This window comes from Anoplophora glabripennis, unplaced genomic scaffold (assembly GCF_000390285.2).
Source record: "Anoplophora glabripennis isolate ALB-LARVAE unplaced genomic scaffold, Agla_2.0 scaffold131, whole genome shotgun sequence".
NCBI classification, from domain to species: domain Eukaryota; kingdom Metazoa; phylum Arthropoda; class Insecta; order Coleoptera; family Cerambycidae; genus Anoplophora; species Anoplophora glabripennis.
The window spans coordinates 1,065,685-1,084,337 of NW_019416249.1; the positions used below are offsets into that span (position 1 = coordinate 1,065,685).

The 18,653-nt window shown below is 32.2% G+C and overlaps 1 protein-coding gene across 1 annotated transcript; it reads left to right on the top strand.

Annotated features, from left to right (window-relative positions):
- Positions 1-501: 501 nt before the first annotated feature.
- On the top strand, positions 502-17,674 carry LOC108904581 (transport and Golgi organization protein 1). Its single transcript, XM_018707195.1, has 8 exons — positions 502-663; positions 736-1,158; positions 1,533-3,958; positions 8,702-9,075; positions 9,129-9,230; positions 9,287-9,498; positions 12,835-13,299; positions 17,327-17,674. The coding sequence occupies exons 1-8, from the start codon at positions 558-560 to the stop codon at positions 17,404-17,406; spliced, it is 4,188 nt and encodes a 1,395-aa protein (XP_018562711.1). The 5' UTR covers positions 502-557; the 3' UTR covers positions 17,407-17,674.
- Positions 17,675-18,653: the final 979 nt, after the last annotated feature.

Here is an 18,653-nt window from a genome sequence, read left to right on the forward strand (position 1 = left end):
TCTAGAGAAAAGGTCATTCAAATTTTTCAAAAATATATTCTTATGCAAATAAAGATAAGTAATATTTCTCTTATAATGGCCCAAAAAATCCAGACCCCGATTTTTTTTAAGTACTTACTTAATCAAATTCCACCCTGCATTTAAAATTGAAGCATGTTACATCTTGTATAAAAGTATTAATATCCGTCTATATCAACATTTTGTAAAAAATAGAATATGAGAAACTCAAATTTAAAATGTAAACGTCCTATTCCATCATTAATCTAACTCACCCTGTAAACAGCAATTTAAAATTTTCAATTAGGTGGGTAATTATTTCAACAAAATTAATTCAATACAACTTCATACACATTCTTACGCTTTGAATATTGGATAGTATTTTTTTACGCATTCATAAAATATTGTCGTCTAAAATATAAAATGGCAGTAGTGCATATAGGGAATTTCTGTTTATCAAATGGATGAAATATTAATGTTGTCGTTGTCGTAGACGGCGCCACTGATACGAAAAACAGTGATGTGGCTTTGCGAGAAAGTAGTTGTCAAAGTATGACAAAATGTGTAGTTTTAAGTCAATATATTTTGTTATATTTATATTAAATCTATATAAAACGCACGCCGAAATATCGGACAAGAGGTTATGCGTGGATCAGGAATGCAATGGTAATGATTCCATCCGAAAACTGCCTTAACCTATTTGACATATGCCCTAACTTTCAACTTGCTTTCTTTTAGAACCCGTGTCTCTCGCAAAAACTCTTCTGCGATATTCCAGTCCTGACCCTAGAATACTATCGTTTGCCCCCAACACAGAAATAACAATTTACAGCAAAGAAGCTGGGTCCGAAACGAATTTATGGGGTGCCGTAATTAAAGGAAAAAGGGGCTATGTACCCAAACACTTAGTTAGGGAATATAAAGTGTATAAAAAACCAACTCTATTAGTAGATACGGAACTAAACCAAAAACCGCAAGTGCCTGAGGATGGTAGTAAGAAGAATATCGATCCTGATAATGTTAAACAACCATATGAGATTGTAGATGGTACCACTATTTATTTAAACCCTCAAGATAGTATTACTCCAAGTAGTACAGAGAACCCAGTCCTGTCAACTTCTTTGCCTCCAATTAATAATGTAGATAACCAGTCTGCCCCAGGTATTAAACAATTTAAAATTATTATTAAAAATCTTCGTTACGAATGGTTATTAGTTATATTTTTGTGGAATAAATAACTATACTACATTTTGAATTTTTGTAGTCTTAAAGTTTTATCTCATAATTTGATATATAAGAAATCACTTTACCAATTACCAAGTACATATGTTTGGTTTAATTTATATATGCACACATAAATTTTTTGTTAATTTTGCGCTAAATTAAATATTTATTCATAAGAACTTGCAAATTTAAATTTTATGCAGATTTGTATTTTATTTAAATTACACAATCGGGAGAACTAAAATTAGTTAAATAAATAAATCCATTCAATAAATTTATTTTTCTTATTCCAATAACAGATTTATTTTTAGGCAATTCAAAAGAAAAAGACATTAGTAAAGAAACCAACATCCAAAAATCAGTTCTTGAATCAGTTTCATCATCTTTTTCCAAATGGATCAATGACGATACAGATTCCAAGGAAGTCGAGGCAGAAGATGAGGATGATGATGATGAAGAAGGGGATGAAGATGAAGATGATGATGAAGAAGAGAGTTCAGAGGATGATCTTCAAAAAACTGAAAATAAATTGCCAGAAGAAATCCAAAACGTGGCACAAGATGTAAACTCGTTACACAATTTACCACCCGGAATCAAAATTTCTCCTTACAGCCTTGAATTAGAACAGCCACTGGATAGTACTAATGATGTAAACAAAGAAGATAAAGAACAAAAACCGCTCCAGGAATCGAGTAATTCTGAACCTATTTCAGCACCAACGAATAATGGAGAAAGTCTTGAAGCAACAAATGAATCAACAGAAAAACAATCAGCTGAAACAGTGAAGTCTGAGAAAATTGAAGAAACTAAATCAAGTGAATCTGAAAAGAATGAAGAATTTAATAAAGAAACACAAGGTACAATTGATATAAAGTCTGGAGATATAGAATCAACAGTTGTAAATGTTCCTGAAGATACAAAACCGATTGAATATGAAAAAAATGAAGAATTAAATAGAGAGGCAAATATAAAATCTGAGAGTTCAGCTGAGTCAGTTACAGAACCTTCCATAGGTATAGAGTCAGTTACAGAACCTTCTGCAGGCGTAGAAGAAGAGCAGCTGCCTTTTCTTGATGTAACGACCCCAGACCCTTTGGAAATAAAAGAACAAGGAGATACAAAAACTGAACAAGTTATTGATGTGCCATCTTCGCAAGATATACAAGAAAATAAAAACATAGAAGTTGATTCCTCTGTTACAAATGAGAATGTTTCAGAACTCCCAGAAGCTACTGCTTCAGTTACATTAGATTCACACTCTGATACAGAGATTCAAAAACTAACAGCTGACGAAGGAGAAAATTCTCCGGATAACACACAAAATGATTTAGGTGGAGATAAACAAACCGAAAATAAAGAAGAAATATCTGATGAAACAGTAAAAAACATCGACTCAAACTACAACCAAAATGATTTTAATGATGTGTCTACTGAAAATACCGAAGAACAGCAAAATAATGTTGCAAATGAAGTACCCGATCATGAAGAAAAAATTGGTAATACCATAGAAGATCAAAATCTTGATAGCACATCTACAGAAAATGTTGATACTTCCAAAGAAATTGTTGAACCAGTTGTGGGTAATAAAGAAGAAATATTCATTGATAATGAAATGAATGACCAGGAACAAATTGAAGAAATTAATAATGATGTTAAGGAGGAACTTCAAAGTAGTGAGACTGAAAATATCGTTGAAACTTCCCCAGAAGAGCCAGTTGAAATGCCTCCAGAAGAAAAACATGAAATCCCTCCGGAAGAGTCAAACCAATTGTCTGAAGAAGGTGGAGGAATCTGGTCAGGGCTGTTTTCATTTTTCGGAGGGAGTGACAGTACGAATATTGAAACTAAGGAAGAAGAAAATGGATGTGCATCTCAATATTCCGAAAACCCCTTTATTTCTGAAGACCATTGTGATGCCAGCTCAGAATCGTGTAATGTAAGCAAACAAGAAGCAGTGCTAAGTAAAAGTGGATTTTTCGACAACATTGAATTGAAGTTTAACTCGGATTTCTTCCTCTTACTCATTACCACCGCAGGATCAGTTATTATATTCCTATTTGTGTATATGGCTCTCGACAGACACAAGAGAGAAGCACCACTAGTTGCGAGAGTAAATAAACTCGAAAAAGAACTGCTTATCACGTTAAAAGAAAATGAATTGCTTCAAGAGAAAGGTACCTCGGCAGTGCAAGAAGTAGAAAGTGTACCGAATGAAGTTGTCGAACAACTTACTCAAAGATTAGCAGAAGCTCAGCTTACCCAACAAGCTCTACAGGAAAAAGTTACAGACCTAGAGGTGCAGCTTGAAGACAAGGCTGCACTTGAGGACCAAATAGAGGGTCTGGAGAAAGAACTGGAAACTAGTACTGAAGTTGGCATGGAATTGAACAGGATCATATCCGAGATGTTGGACCCTACCAACGGTAGCGATAGGCTTAGGGAGAATGTGGAACAACTACAAAGACAACTGCTTGAACAAAAAGACACCATTAACAATATAAGTGAGACCTTGCAGGAGAAGGAGGCGGAGAATCGTTTGTTACGCAACGAATTGGAGAGAAGCAAAAAAGTGGCAGGCGATCTTCAAAGCAAAGTTGACGAAATGGTGGAGAAAATTTTGAAGATCGAAAGAGAGAAAGATCAACAACAGAACAGTTTGCAAAGCGAGATTTCCATGTACCAGCAGAAATACAATGAAGCCGTCAGGAAAGAGGATGTCTTAAATAATGACATTCAGGTATGTATAGTACGTTTGATCTATTCAACATAGTATTACGTGTTTTAAATGTTTTGATCCCTCATTTTGAAGGTAAATTACAAAAAAATGAAAAGATAAAAAATTCTGAAAAAATAGATAAACTAAATAAGATGCTTTGTATTCGAGTCTTCCTAAATTCCAACGTTTCGCTTCATGTTATAGGGACTTTAATTTGTCTTTGTTCGTCTATACATTTCTGGTAGATATTTTATTATTTTGTTTATCAAAGTTAATTGTTGGGCTAATTTTACCTTATATGCAAATAATTTAGCCTCATTGTTAATAATAACGAAAATATTAACGTTTCAACATTTTTCCTTCAATAATTGAAAATCTGAAAAGTGTCTTGTTGCAGAATAACCATACGACTCAAGAAAAGTCTACTTTATGACTTATTCAATTTTCACATTAGTTCTAGAGAAATTAATTGCCAATTATCATTATATTTGAAACCATGTTAAAATTAAGAATATATTTTATATTACCATTGAGTTTATAAACTACGCTAACAGATAACAGATAAGTCAAAGTAAGGGCTGACGCTTGCTCATAAATTGTAGGTAGTCAGGATCCATTGCGATCATGCTCTCATCGACTACTACTATCCAAATAAATGAAATAGACCCGTGAGTATGGAAACTGATATTAAGAAAACGTAGGAGCGAAAAAATTGAAATTTGTACCATATACAGGCTGTTACAAATTCGCTTCTCACAACAGGGATCTCGGAAATGGTAAGAGCTACGAAGTAACGACCAACATTATGCCTTTAAAAAATCAAAGCTAACATGATTAGTTTTCGAAATATTTGAAAAAATCCGAAATATTGGAAATCCGTTTTTGTTTCATTTTAGCCTTGTTTGAGGTGATATTGGAAAAAGAACAACACTTTCTAATGGCCACTTTTTGCCCTCTATCGAATGGCATAATCAAATTTTGTATGTAACGTTTCGTCTCTCCAAAACCATCATCAACTTCATTTTTTTAAATACGACCCTAGAAATTTTATTACATTTTTTGCAAGCCTTCATAACCCCTAATACTGTACTGCCTCAGCCCAAACTTATTATTAATTTATCTAAATTTTTTATTTAGATTTCTTTGTTTATTGAATTATCGTACACTGTAAGTGTCGTTAGACCCTGTGAAATCCATCTAGTTATTCGAACTATTACCACCACACGTTACAATGAAACATTTATTATTATTAACTATTACCATCCCTTACATACATAACTCAATAAGTTGTTGCGTCAAAATTAAAACATTATTACAATTTTTATTTTATTATGACAAATTAATTCTTAAAAATGCATATGAACAACCAAAATGCCAACTGAATATTATTCTTTAAAAAATTTCAGCAAATGTTCAAAAACATTTTCGTTTTGGCATAGGTTAAAAATGAAGGTCAGTGTAATATTATCGGTATTTATTATATCTGTAACTGCAACTGTGAAAGAGCATGTCAGATGTATTTGTATGAATATCCCGAAAAAAATAGATCGGAATTTGTTTGAATTTTGAGCACTCGAGAAGCCTAGAAATAACTATGGACAAGAGAACAAAACTCTAATAATGTTTTATTTTAATGCGTGGTGGTAATAGTTTAAATAACTAGATGGATTTCACAGGGTGTAACGACACTTACAGTGTATGATAATTTAATAAACAAAGAAATCTAAATAAAAAATTTAGATAAATTTAGAACGAATACACTGAAGATGAATTTTTCGAGACAAAACGTCTGAATCTGGTTCGAGCTGAGGCAATACAGTATTGGGGGTCATGAAGGCTTGCAAAAAATGTAAAAAAATTTCCAGGGTCGTATTTAAAAAAATGAAGTTGATGATGGTCCTGGAGAGACGAAACGTTACATATAAAAATTGATTATGCTATTCGATAGAGGGCAAAAGTGGCCATGTTCTTTTTTCAGTATCAACTCAAATAAGGCTGAAATTGACTGAAAAACGGATATCCAAAATTTCGTTTTTTTTTCAAATATTTCGAATCATGTTAGCCTTGATTTTTTAGAGGCATAATGTTGGTCCCCTGATTACGCAACATTGCCCCCATTTAAGCTACTTCGAACCTCTTACCGTTTCCGAGACCCCTGTAGTGAGAAGCGAATTTGTAACAGACTGTATAGCCTCACTATTACTCTATTGTGTGCTAAAATTTCAGTTAGTTTCGTTATCTCATGTTTTAGTTATTAATGAAAATGTTGAAAAATCACGGTTTTCTGCGTACAAAATTGATACCTCTTATTTTAACTCGTAATTTTCTTGTTAATTCATAAAAAAATTCCAAATTTGTACTGACTATAAGTGGAAGTATTGTCTTTAGTACTGTGATGGTCATTTGTCTCAAAAGCTCTTCTTTTTTTATTTTTCAGCAAAACATAAGGGAGTGCTATCTGCGTAAATATTACGTTCTTTAAAAAAAGAAAAAAAACCTATAGGTAGTAAATAACTATAAAAAATCTGAAAAAAATTGTTAAAATAATACAGTTATAAAGGCTTGTACAATTTTATATACTTTGTATTAGTTATCCGGTCGTTCCCATAAGGGAGGGTGCGCGGCATGTGGAAGACGTTCAGAATGCAAGCAGTGGCAACTCAAATAATAAATTTGTAGAATAATTTTTTGGCTTGCTTTATTTTCATTTTTAATGGCTACTTGATTAAATTCTTCGAAAATCTTAGGAATTTTGTAATTTTATTTTTAATCTGTCTGGTTTAGTGTTAAATGTTACCGCAAAAAAATATTCTTGGACATGTTTTTAAAATTGTTATTGAGCCGTAAGTAGCACATTTATGTTAACCTTAATGTTAATTATGTATAAATAATATTTTCCATTACGGTTTAAGCGGTTTGAAATGTATCGCAAAATGTTAAAAAAGTGGAACAAGAATACAGGGAAACACAACATTTAATAGATATCTCTATAGATCCTTTAGTAATAAATGTGAATGATGACAATGACGATACAGATGGTGACAAGGAATTGGCTCATGATGATGAAGATGACGATGTATGTTTGTAAAATATGCCTTTATTGCCTTTAATAATGTTGACTATGTATAGGTTGCTTTGGAAAAATCTTTGTATTGTTTAAAATTCAGTACGTATTTTACAATACAAGATATATAAATAACCTACTATGAAAGTTTTCTTGATTTTTCAAGATACTATTTTTCATAACAAAAACAATAGTTTCATATTTCATAACTTCATACTATATCAAACCATTACTTTTGAGGTACAGTAGGTATCTTTGGAGGTAAAAATACAGAAATCGTCTCCATCGTCATCGATGCTTGAAGCAAGTTCGGGAAATCACATCAAAACCTTCAGCAATGCCACTGCAGCGAACCTCTTACATCGCACTCCTCGATCGGACCGTGAACGTAATTGACCATTCTGATACTGTTTTTAAGAATATCATATTTAAACTATTTTTTTAACAAATTTTTTCAGATTATTCTGCTTTGATTAAAAATAAAATAAAGAAGAGCTTTTGAAACAAATAACCTTCATAGTATTAAAGACAATGGTTCGACTTATAGTCAGTAAAAATTTGGAATTTTTTTATCAATTAACAAAAAAACTGCGACGCGTTAAAGTGGGAGGTATTATTTTTGTAGGCAGAAAACCGTGATTTTTTCAACATTTTCATTAATAACTAAAAAATGGGATAACGAACTTAACTGAAATTTTAGCACACAATAGTGAGGCTATACATGGTCGAAATTTCAAACTTTTTCGCCCCTACATTTACTTAATATCGGTTTCTAAACTCAGAGGTCTATTTCATTTATTTCGATAGTAGTTACACATTTTTCATCATGGTTTATTATATTTACCATTTCTATTATCCTATTATAACAGTTTAAGCTAAGAATTGCCTCTTTTTGAAGTACCTTTCTCAGGTCTGATGATGTCGATCCTGTTGTCCCCTGGCCACGGAGGGCCTAACTACCCCTAAACTTATGGGCAATGTCAACAATTAGACAGACCCTCTTGTTCTTTATGTCTAATGATATTACTAGCCTCTGGTGTTTCCAAAATCAAAGCTTCTATTGTTTAATTGAGAGTATTGAGACTCGATTTTTTCCTAAGTATTTAAAATGGGGAGTCAAAAATTATGTGGAGGAATCATCGGTTTATTACACTTTTAACTTGTGTATACTTCCCTATTTTATATTGCACAAGATTGGTTTTTCAAAAAGGAAGAATATTAAGATATATTTTTAAAATCAATTAGCCAAGTGATTTACAAATATCAATGCAGACTGTTACTTATGATTTACAGTAGAATAAAAAAAAGGAAGAACCACTTCAAATTTATCAAAATTTAATATCACTCTTAATCAACCATCAGTAAATGGTTATTAGGCTTTAGAGTAACTGGCAAAAATTCTATCTCGCATGTCATCAAAGATTGATTTCATTAATCAGAAAATGTCTAACTTTCCAACAAAAGCTAAACATCTGGATGCTGAGTGTATTGTTATCTGCACATATTCATATTTCTTATTATTTTGATTCTCTTGCATAAAATTTTCTAACGGAAGATCAAATTGTTTCTGTCATTTGTATTATTACGAAGTTGGAATATAAATCATATGCACTTATTTGTATTATCCGTGGATGGTCTCACTTGGGATACATTTTTATTTTTTATTATGAATAGTTGCAATAATTGTTATTTTTCTCAAGATTATTCGGGTACAACTGACTGAAGTTCAGAGACAGGCCGATATAAAAACCAAGGAGTACCAGACATTGAAAGAAAGCCTCAACAAAATGAAATCGCTGAAGAACGACAGCGAAGCCTTCAAATCATTGCTCGATGCCACCTCAATCAAAGCTGAAATTCAACAGCTGAAGGCTGAAAATGCCACCTACGCAGCACAACTGCAGCAGGAGCAGGCCGTAAAGGTAGGCTTTGAGAAAAAATATCAAGCAATAATGGAAGAAATCCGTTCACTAAAGGAGAAATATGAGCAAGCTGACAAGGAAAAGGTTGAAGCGAATTCGAGATTAGAAGTACTGAATAACTATTTTAAGAAGAGGGAGTCAGAGTTGCAGGAGTAGGTACAAACTGTTTTTATTTAATTCTGCTCTGACATAGATTTTTTTACAGAGAAATTATCAAGTACAAATCCATCTGGGACGCGAAGGAGGGTGAAGCCACATCCACCACCGAACGAATCAAGTACATGCAAGAGGAAATCGAAAATTACAAGTAAGGCCGTGTCACTTATATTATAAATGAAAATTATAGTGTAATTTTTCTTTTAGGGCTCATAACGAAACACTGAAACAAGAGATAGTCTCACAGGAGATAGATTTGAAGAGCCAGATCTCTATGCTGGAGAAAAAAGTCCATGAAAACTGGGTCACGGCGAGGCAAACCGAAAGGAAGTTGGAAGATGCGAGACAGGAGGCTGCCCAACTGAGGAATCGTCTGACTCTGAGGGAACGGGTTATTAACGAAGAGAGAATACAAAATAGTAAGTATTATTCTCTCAATTGCTATATAACAGGGTGTACATTAAATTTTTACCAAAAAAATAGATTTGAAAATTTTCGTGTGAAAATTTTTTGTCGATAATTATTTTTTCAATTATAATTACCGAAAAGTTTGCACTAAATTGGAATAATTTATTTTTATAATTATAAAAAAAAACAATGTTCCCTTCTAATAATTTTTGTTTGATTACCAAACAAGCACCACTTAGATATATTAGACGATTTTTGGTTTAAGAGAATATAGCGTTATTTTATTTGGTCAAAATTAAACAAAAAAACAAATTTATTGAAAAATATTTGAATTTTTTAATTCTAATGGAAATATTTTATTTTGCTTGAATTTAGTTTTCCGCATCGAAATATCACCAATATTTAGAACATTGACAATTTTTAGCACTTTTATTTTTTACATATGAGTTCCTCCCTTATTATTCAAGTTAAAATTATACAGTTCTGATAATTATAAATGGTATTAATGATTGAATGATATTCCTGTTCTTTTTTACTATTGACTTTATTTCACAAAAATATTTAAATTAGAGGGATATTCTACTTTGTCAGATCAAGAAATTGTTTCTTTTTTTTTTCATAAATAACCTCTAAAAGTCAAGTAAAGTATGTGGCAAAAAGGATTTTTTGGAATTCGATGTGTTTATAAAGTTACAGGCGTCGAACGGAGCGTTCTAGTGGCTCCCCCAGCTACCACGCTTCGTCGGTACCAATATTCTGTTATTTGGGCATCTACTTGAGCTTTCTATAACTCATGCTTGATGTAAGGTACAGCTGTCAGAAAACAGTCGGGCATTGTAGAATAATAATAATTTTTTGTTCTGAAACTGTCGAAACACATTTTACTCAAAACAGCATTTCTCAAAATGGTACCCATCATATCTAAAAAAGTTTTTAGCTGATTTTGCTGTAATTCCGCACACATCTTCTGTACACGTGTAGTTTTTGTCTGAATCAGACTGATTAAGATATCTTATATAGTTTTTTCTTACTTAGTGTCGAAAAAAAATGACGAAAAATGGACTTTATTTTCAACACTTCGGCAAAAATGCAAATTTCAATATTTTCATTGGATTCTAGTTCACATGATCTACAGATTAAAATGCCATTTCCTTTATTTCTGATGAACTGGACATACCATCATAATTTTTTACATGGATATTATCGGAGCGCTGTACAGTGGAATCTTGTCTTATTTCACCTTAAAAGAATTTTTGAACAACCTTTAAATATTGATAAATATAATATTAAAGTTCCAACATGGTGTTTTTCCAGTTCCATAAAAAAAATTCCGAAAAACATCCAAAAAAACAGCCTTCAAAGTAGAAGTTCAAGTGAAATTAGTAACATGTAGTTTTTTTAGTGTTGGTGGTCACTTACCAAAAATTAAGAAAATGACAATAAATGCCCAGTCACGTATAAAAATTACAACAAATATTTAAGATAACCAATTTTCTCTGTTATTTTAATAATTGTTTCAAAATCAATATTATCCATAATTTGCTAACATTTATTTTTCTTTCTTATAAACAAGAGCAAAGTCGATAGTTTAGTGTAAAGTTGCATTTAATAAAATGGAAGAACTGTGTAATAAAAGTACATAATGGTAAAGGTAATAAATTAATTCAAAACATAATTTTTTAAATTTAAAAATTAATCAAAAACGACTATCACATTGTCTGGGAAATTACCAATTTTTAATGATCAGTTACTTATCCATCACTAATTAAAATGAATGACATACACAAAAAAAACGCAGAAACTGTTTAGAAATGAGAAATCCGTCAAACATTGTTTGTCAAAGAAGATGGTAAGCATAATAAAATACCAATTCAATAGGAACATAATTTTTTAAATTTAGAAATGATTGGTCATTACCATTTATGTATAACATGAGCATTACAGAGAGATGACACCTTAGAAAAGAAATTCCCCAGTAGCGAATTTATTTTATAAATAAAAACCAATTGCAACTGGAATTTGAAAAAATTCCAAGAAATCTTAAATTTCCAAACCTATAAAATTCTCTAATTATTCCTGATACAAGGTGTTTTAAGTTTTTGAAAAACATCACAAATACACAAATATCTTGAATGATGTTTGATGTTGTAAAACTTGGGTTGGTTTTTTTTCTTTATCTATTCAACTTATTTTAGATTAAATAAAAATAGTAACTCGAAAAGATTAGTTTTTTTAAATAAAGTAGGAGAGATCTTTTATCCCCAAAATACAATTGTGAATCAAATGAACTTGATTGAACTTGACTTACTAAAAATTCCAAAATACTTACAATTAGTAGTGTAGAAATACTGAGCTGTTCGGTGAAGCGTCTGTGCCATATCTCTGTCACTTGTTGATATAATTGTATAAAAATTAAAAGAAAAATAGACTTACTTTTAGTCAATTTAACTTCATTAATCCAGATCAAACATTTTCGACATTTTTGTTTGTGATGTTTTTCAAAAACTTAAGGTAGTTATCAATTAAATGAACATTATTCGAGATAATTACAAACTTTCAGTATAATTAATTATACACTTGATAGATACTTTTACAAAATTCCAGCGCATTTTACCATAGAGTTTCTGAATTATGCTTAATCAAAGTTGACTATGTTTAGCATATTCTTAATGGTACTGCCTCGAAAAATGTTGTCATTACGATGAAAATGTTGCTGTAACTAAATAACCGCATTCGAGAAACTGCTCCAATTTTAGGCAAGACTAGTTTGTCTAGAAATACGTTATACATGACAATCTAGAAAGGACTGACCAGTTAGGATTGAAGATATTAATACTCAAAACTTTTAATTTTATTTGAATAATTATTCACATAAACGAAACGTGGCAACGTCGCGTGCTGACATGCAAAAAAATTTTTAACTAAAACCTTTCATTTCAGTTTCTGTTTTTCCTTTAAGGGAACTAATAAAATAAATCAAAAAATAAGGACGATTCCTGCAAAATTTTTTAAAAACTTACCAAACAATATTAATGCATCCACTTTGTTTAACACTAACCTAACCTAACCTTGTGCGCCATAAATATAAGTTTCCATCAATCTCTCACTTACACACAGCTGCACTCTGTACGACATTGTCAGTTGTCGAAACTACATGACTCAAATATGAGACTTACTCGAAAGTCTTCTAATTGACTTGAACTCCTTACTTAGGATATAATTACCTTAAACCTCACATTACTTGCTAATGAAGCAACTTCGGATTAAGGTATATTTAGTTTAATTATCATATTTTGCTATCAAGATTACAAGTAGCATATATTTAAACAATTACATTTTTATTTTAGGATTACAATCTCCGGTAGAACAGAACGGGGAGTTGCCGCTATCTCCCCACACTATAGACTCCCCTGCTTCACCGCCGCTACTCTACGGAGCAAGGGACCACATCACAAAATCTCCTCCCCTACCGGGCCTCCCGCCCTTCTTGCCACCACCTCCCGGTGCCCCCTTTATGCCTCCTCCTCTGCACGGCATGCCCCCCTTCATGCCACCACCACCTTCTATGTTCCCGGGGGACCACAGACCTCCTCCCCTAGGTCGAATGTCCTCGCCACCTTTGAATTCGAGATATTCACCCGATACCTCGGCTTTCTCGCCATACGATAGGCACAGCCCGTCGCCTCCTTACGATTCGGAATATGGAGCCTCGCCGCCTCCCATGAGGGGCTACAATCCTTATAACAATAGGGACGATAGGAGAGACTATAAAAGACCACCACATGGTAGGAGTAACGGTAGGAATGGGAAAGGTAAGTGTGAGAGTGATTTGGCGATAAGTACTGCTTGATTGGTTTTTCTTTTTTTTTTTGGGTATTTTGCCACACTCTTAAAAATTTTTTTTTAATAGTAAATAAACCCCTAAACAAACTTATTTTTGCCTAATTTGGAATCTTACAATGAGCAGTAGATACCACAGTCTATCAGAAAAATAACGGAGTTGCGTACCATTTCTGACGTTATTTGTTGTTTTGTTTGAAATAGACGATTCTGTAGTGTGTCTATAATGTACGTCAAAATATGATTTTTATGCACGATGGTGTAGGTGTCCATTTTGCATTAATTGTACGTGATTACCTAAGTAATACTTTCCCCGGACGTTGGCTTGGCAGAGACGGTCCATTTGCTTGGCTGCTTCATTCTCCAGACCTAACGCCATGTGATTTTTTCTTTGGGGCTTCCTAAAAACGTTGGTGTATAGAACACCAGTGGCAAATGAATTGCAGAACCGCCTATTTCAATCAAGACAGCAAATAACATCAGAGATAATACGCAACTCCATTCGAGCAGTAGCACAACGTGCTGAAGCATGTTTAACAGCAGACGGTGAAAATTTTGAACAAATGTTTGATACTGCTATATCTCAAAAAATACTGGTCTAATTGAAAAATCATAAAGACACTTTTTTATCACCTTATCTAGGTTAATATGATCCCACAGTCCTTGTCCGCAAATTTCGTTACACCCTGTATAATCTGAAAGCTGTATATCTCGTCTACAAAATGAGACCGCTATCATTAGACGTTATAGCGCTTAAAGTAACGGCACCTTTGTCACCTCGTCACAAAAACACCATGGAGCAGAGCTAATATTAAATTTTGTTTCAAGCTCAGTAAAACTTTTACAAAAACATTTGAATTGATGAAAAAAGTTTATGGGTGGTGTTCGAGTGGTATAAACGATTCCAGGGCGATCGTGATGCTTTGGAAGATGACCCAAAGCCAGACCGAACAAAAAACAAAAATTGCGATCAGTTGGTTGAAAAAGTGAAATCATCGCCTACGATGCGAATTCAATTGTGAAATGGATAGTGGAGGAATTATATACGACCAAAGACATGATTCACGAAATTTTGACAAAGGATTTAAACAAACGGAAAATCTGTGCTCGATTTGTTTCTCACGCCTTAAATGAGGATTAAGAAATTGCTCGCATTGAGTATTGCAAGAATCTTATTAAAACAACCAGACGGAACTGCACATTCCTGGAATCGATTGCAACTGATTATAAGACTTGGTACTGCAGTCACGATCCTCAAACAAAATGCTAGTGTTACTTGGTTCTCCGAAATCGAAAGAATTGCCTTTCCAAAAGTCGCAAGAGAAGACAATGTTGATTTATTTTTACGAAAGATATTATACTTCGGGAATTCGTTGCACAGGGTTACATTGTCACTGGTGAATATTATCTGGGTGTTATGGAGCCTTTGTGAAAGAGAATCGTTCAAGTGAGGCTCGAATATGAAGCGCTGGGAAGTTAGTTTTTGTTGCAGTGTCTCACAGGATCGTTGCTTTTCGTGAATTTTTAATAAAAAAAAAAGTGTGTACTTCAACATCCTCCATATTCGCCTGATTTATCCCCGTGTGACTATTTCCTGTTTTCCAAAACTCAAACTAGCAATGAAAAGAATGTTTTATGACAATGTTACACAAGTCTAAGAAGCTGTGACGAGGGTCATTGAAGCCATTCCGAAAAACAACTTAAAAATATCTATGATAGCATTGGTTGAACGTGCCCGGCGGTGTATTGATGCGCAATGTATTTTGAAAATTGGCAGAGTAACTAATTTATTGTTCTTTTTTTAATTTAAAAAATTATTTTTTCGACATACTGTGTATATCATTAAAAATACTTTTTGTAATATATGTTAATGCTTTGAAAGGTTTTCTGCTGTTGTTCTGAAAACAATATACGGGGTGTTCGGGAAGTGGTGAACAATCTCTTGTATTTGGGTAGTTCTTGTAAAAATGAATGTAACAAGCTTTTCCTTTGGGCTCACCCCATAATGATATTAAATGCTATTTGACATGACGCACAGTGGGAAATATTGGAAAAAATTCGAGCCAAGCGTCAAGACTAATCAAATAGTACTGATTTTTTTTTATTCTTTCCGAAATTACCTGTACTATAAAGTTCCAGTGAGGTAATTGGAATATATCCCTAGAATTTTTTTAAAATAGCCTCAAACTTGATCATACGAAGTTTGACATATTCGGTATCTAAAAATGAAAAAAAAAAAAAGGAAAATTATGTACTAAAGGCTGCCAAACAAAAAAAAATCACAAACGTGAAACATTCCTAAATCATGAATCTAGATCCAAAACATAACCTCAAATTTATAAATCTTAACCTAAAACGAACATACTCAATTTTTTCTAAACCTGTGAGTATAAACCCATAAAAATTGACATCTTTAACTTCAAAAGGTATGAAAATCTTAAGACCAATGATAAAAATTTAAAAAGTAGATCTATAAATTTTTTTGGGCAACTGTTGAGGACCTCTAAAGTAGCTTTCGTTAAATCAAACACATTGATAGAAATAACTTCAATTAACATAGTTTTTACTCAGAAAGTTGATTATTTGGGTAAATAATAAATAAATAATAACATAAATTAGGCTTTTTCTATGATTAAATATTATCTATTTGGCAGATGAAGTAGCTGAATAGGAAAAAAGAATAAAAATATACAGTGTTTTGTTTAAAATTTTATAACTTATTAATATGTGTAATTGTTTTAATGTCCACCTCTACTTTACGTAGTGGTCACAGTATAATTTAGCTAAAATAGGGCAATGTCAGAGATCATTGTAACAATTGTTTTCAAAAAATTTAAATGATTTTAAAAAATACTTAATACAATCAAATTAGTACCTAAGTATTTTTTTATCATAAATTAGTTTTATACAATTAGTAACATATCTACCAATATTAGTTAATCATATTATCATAAATTATGTAAAACAATTAAATTTTTTAAAACAATAGAATGTTTTTTTAATGCTTGGCGGTTCATCCACATTGACGTTAAACCAATAGGGTGACTTTAAAATAATACGTCGCCAATTTATACAAAAGCAATGTGTTGTTATAGTCTTTACGAAGTCAGTTGAACATGTAAAAAAACGCCTGGCAATAAAATTTTATGAGTTTCATAGACGTCCTAAGAATTTTTTTGATAAAGGTAAAAATTTATAATAATTTGTATATATGTAATGTGCAGAAAATTTCTATTATATGTTTATTTGGCCAACAACATATTTTAATTATTGTTTATGTCCTCAAATAATTTTAGTATATTGATGGTAAATTTTTGTTCCATTTCAAAAGGTCTCCAAAATGCCATATAATAATAATAATATTAGTAAACAAAATATCCCTCTTATTTCTCCCTTTCGCAATTGTAATATGAATGATTGATAGAAGGTGCCTATAATAAATTAAAATTACCTGAATCTCACCAAATTCTGCATTGCTGCACTGCACTGCTATGCAATTTGTCAGCCACGTGTCAACAGCTGAGATTTATTGTCCAGTCGCCCAGTTCGGTTGTCTGTGTACGCCAAATATGGGAACGAGTTTTTCAAATATTTCAATGCCGAGTTGCTGCATCAGTGACCGAACCTGGTACATACTGTCACCCTCTTGGTTCTTCAATTGATATTGGAAAGGCTACATTAAATTATTTCCCAGCTTAGCTTGACTTTCTAACAGTTGATTTAAAAAGGTATCAACTGGCAATGCAGTTTAAAAAACAAATTAGCACTCAAATATGTATGAAAAAGGAAGAATTTCATATTAGTATTCTAGGAAACACTACTTCTCATTGTGAAATTTCGAAGAAGGCAAATATAAATTTGATAGAGGGAACCTCTGGCTGTTCGTTGTGGCTTTATTATTTAATTTAATGTGATAAAATACTCGAAATTAAAAACAAATCCAGCAATTACAAAAAAAAATAGTGTTACACAATAATACTTATTGATGTTTTTTTATAGGTTCTGTGATGAGTTCGGGTTCAGACCACTCAAACGACTCGTTAGATAAAATAAATCGGAAGCAGTCGAAAATGGTTTAGCATTTTAGTTGTTGTTTCTATTAATTGTTCTCTGTTTGTCTGCGTTTATTTCTACTAATTATTTTAAGCCAAAGGTTGATTTTTACGCATTTCAGATATATGTATACAATTAACAACTTTGTCTTCTTCATTTGAGACGGACAGAATCTGAATTTAGACAGGTCGATAATTTTGATAATTTAGTGGTATTCTTTGGTAATTTCTTTTTAAATAAAATGTATAATTATGTAAAAATGTATAAAGCGCTGTTTAAATAAAATTATGTATATTATGGTGCGTGCACGTTATTTCCCTAACATTTTCTCGTACTTCACAGGTAGCTTTTTTTTAATTTGTAAAATGTAAGAATAAATCAACGATGAATGTAAGTGAAAATTAAAACCATCATAATAGTACCACTGTAAAATTCTAAAATAAAACATTTTTGCGATTTTTGTTTTTAATGGAAGGAAATGTTCAAAATAATATATTTATTTATAAATAATACAAAATGGCGACCCTGGAGCCATTCTTGTGAGACATATTAAATTTGAGGCATTTTGCGGCACACAAATTTGAATATGGAAAAAAAACAAAAAAAAATTCTTAATATACATCAGCGTGGTTAGAGGGGTATTTTGAAAATATTAATTTTTGTGTGATTGGTGAGCATATAAAGTGAAAAGTTCAATTTTTGACAAAAAAAGGACAATAACTGATGTTAAAATCAACTTATCGAAAATCCCGTACGTACTTTTCTTTGGAATGTTATTTTAAATATATCAAAATTTGGAGTAAATAAAATTAAAATTGTTGGAATTATCCTGCATACCGTTTAAAAAAATTGTGTTTAGAAAAAAACGCCTTTTAAGTTTTGAGATTTATGCTGTACCAACCTATTTTTGTTTGAAAATGTTTCTAATTGAACACACACTCCTTCTAATGACTTCTGTTAGCAGTATCGGAGAAGTTAGAAATCAAAAGGTAAGTCATTAGGCCGTACCCTTCTAACAGGTATCCATGTGCTGCAGTATCTTTTAAATCGATAAAAAGTATATATTTCTGAAAATTATACAGTGGTCTTACCCCTTAAAGTATAATGGTTTTTCCGATTGTTATGCCGCCGTGGCCTATGTACTTAGTGGCCACTACTTACGGACTTAATAGCACTTCAATATTTTTAACTAGGAATCTTTGACCTACCCTTGTTGTTCTCGGACTAGGCTTCGTCTGGGCAGAGTAGCTATCAAGACACATGAGTCGTGATA

Coding starts and splice junctions, on each gene's coding strand:
- LOC108904581 (XM_018707195.1), top strand. CDS start 558: ATGTGTAGTTTTAAGTCAATATATTTTGTTATATTTATATTAAATCTA. Junction 9,076..9,128: donor AGGGAGTCAGAGTTGCAGGA/GTAGGTACAAAC, acceptor ATTTTTTTACAG/AGAAATTATCAAGTACAAAT. Junction 13,300..17,326: donor TAACGGTAGGAATGGGAAAG/GTAAGTGTGAGA, acceptor GTTTTTTTATAG/GTTCTGTGATGAGTTCGGGT.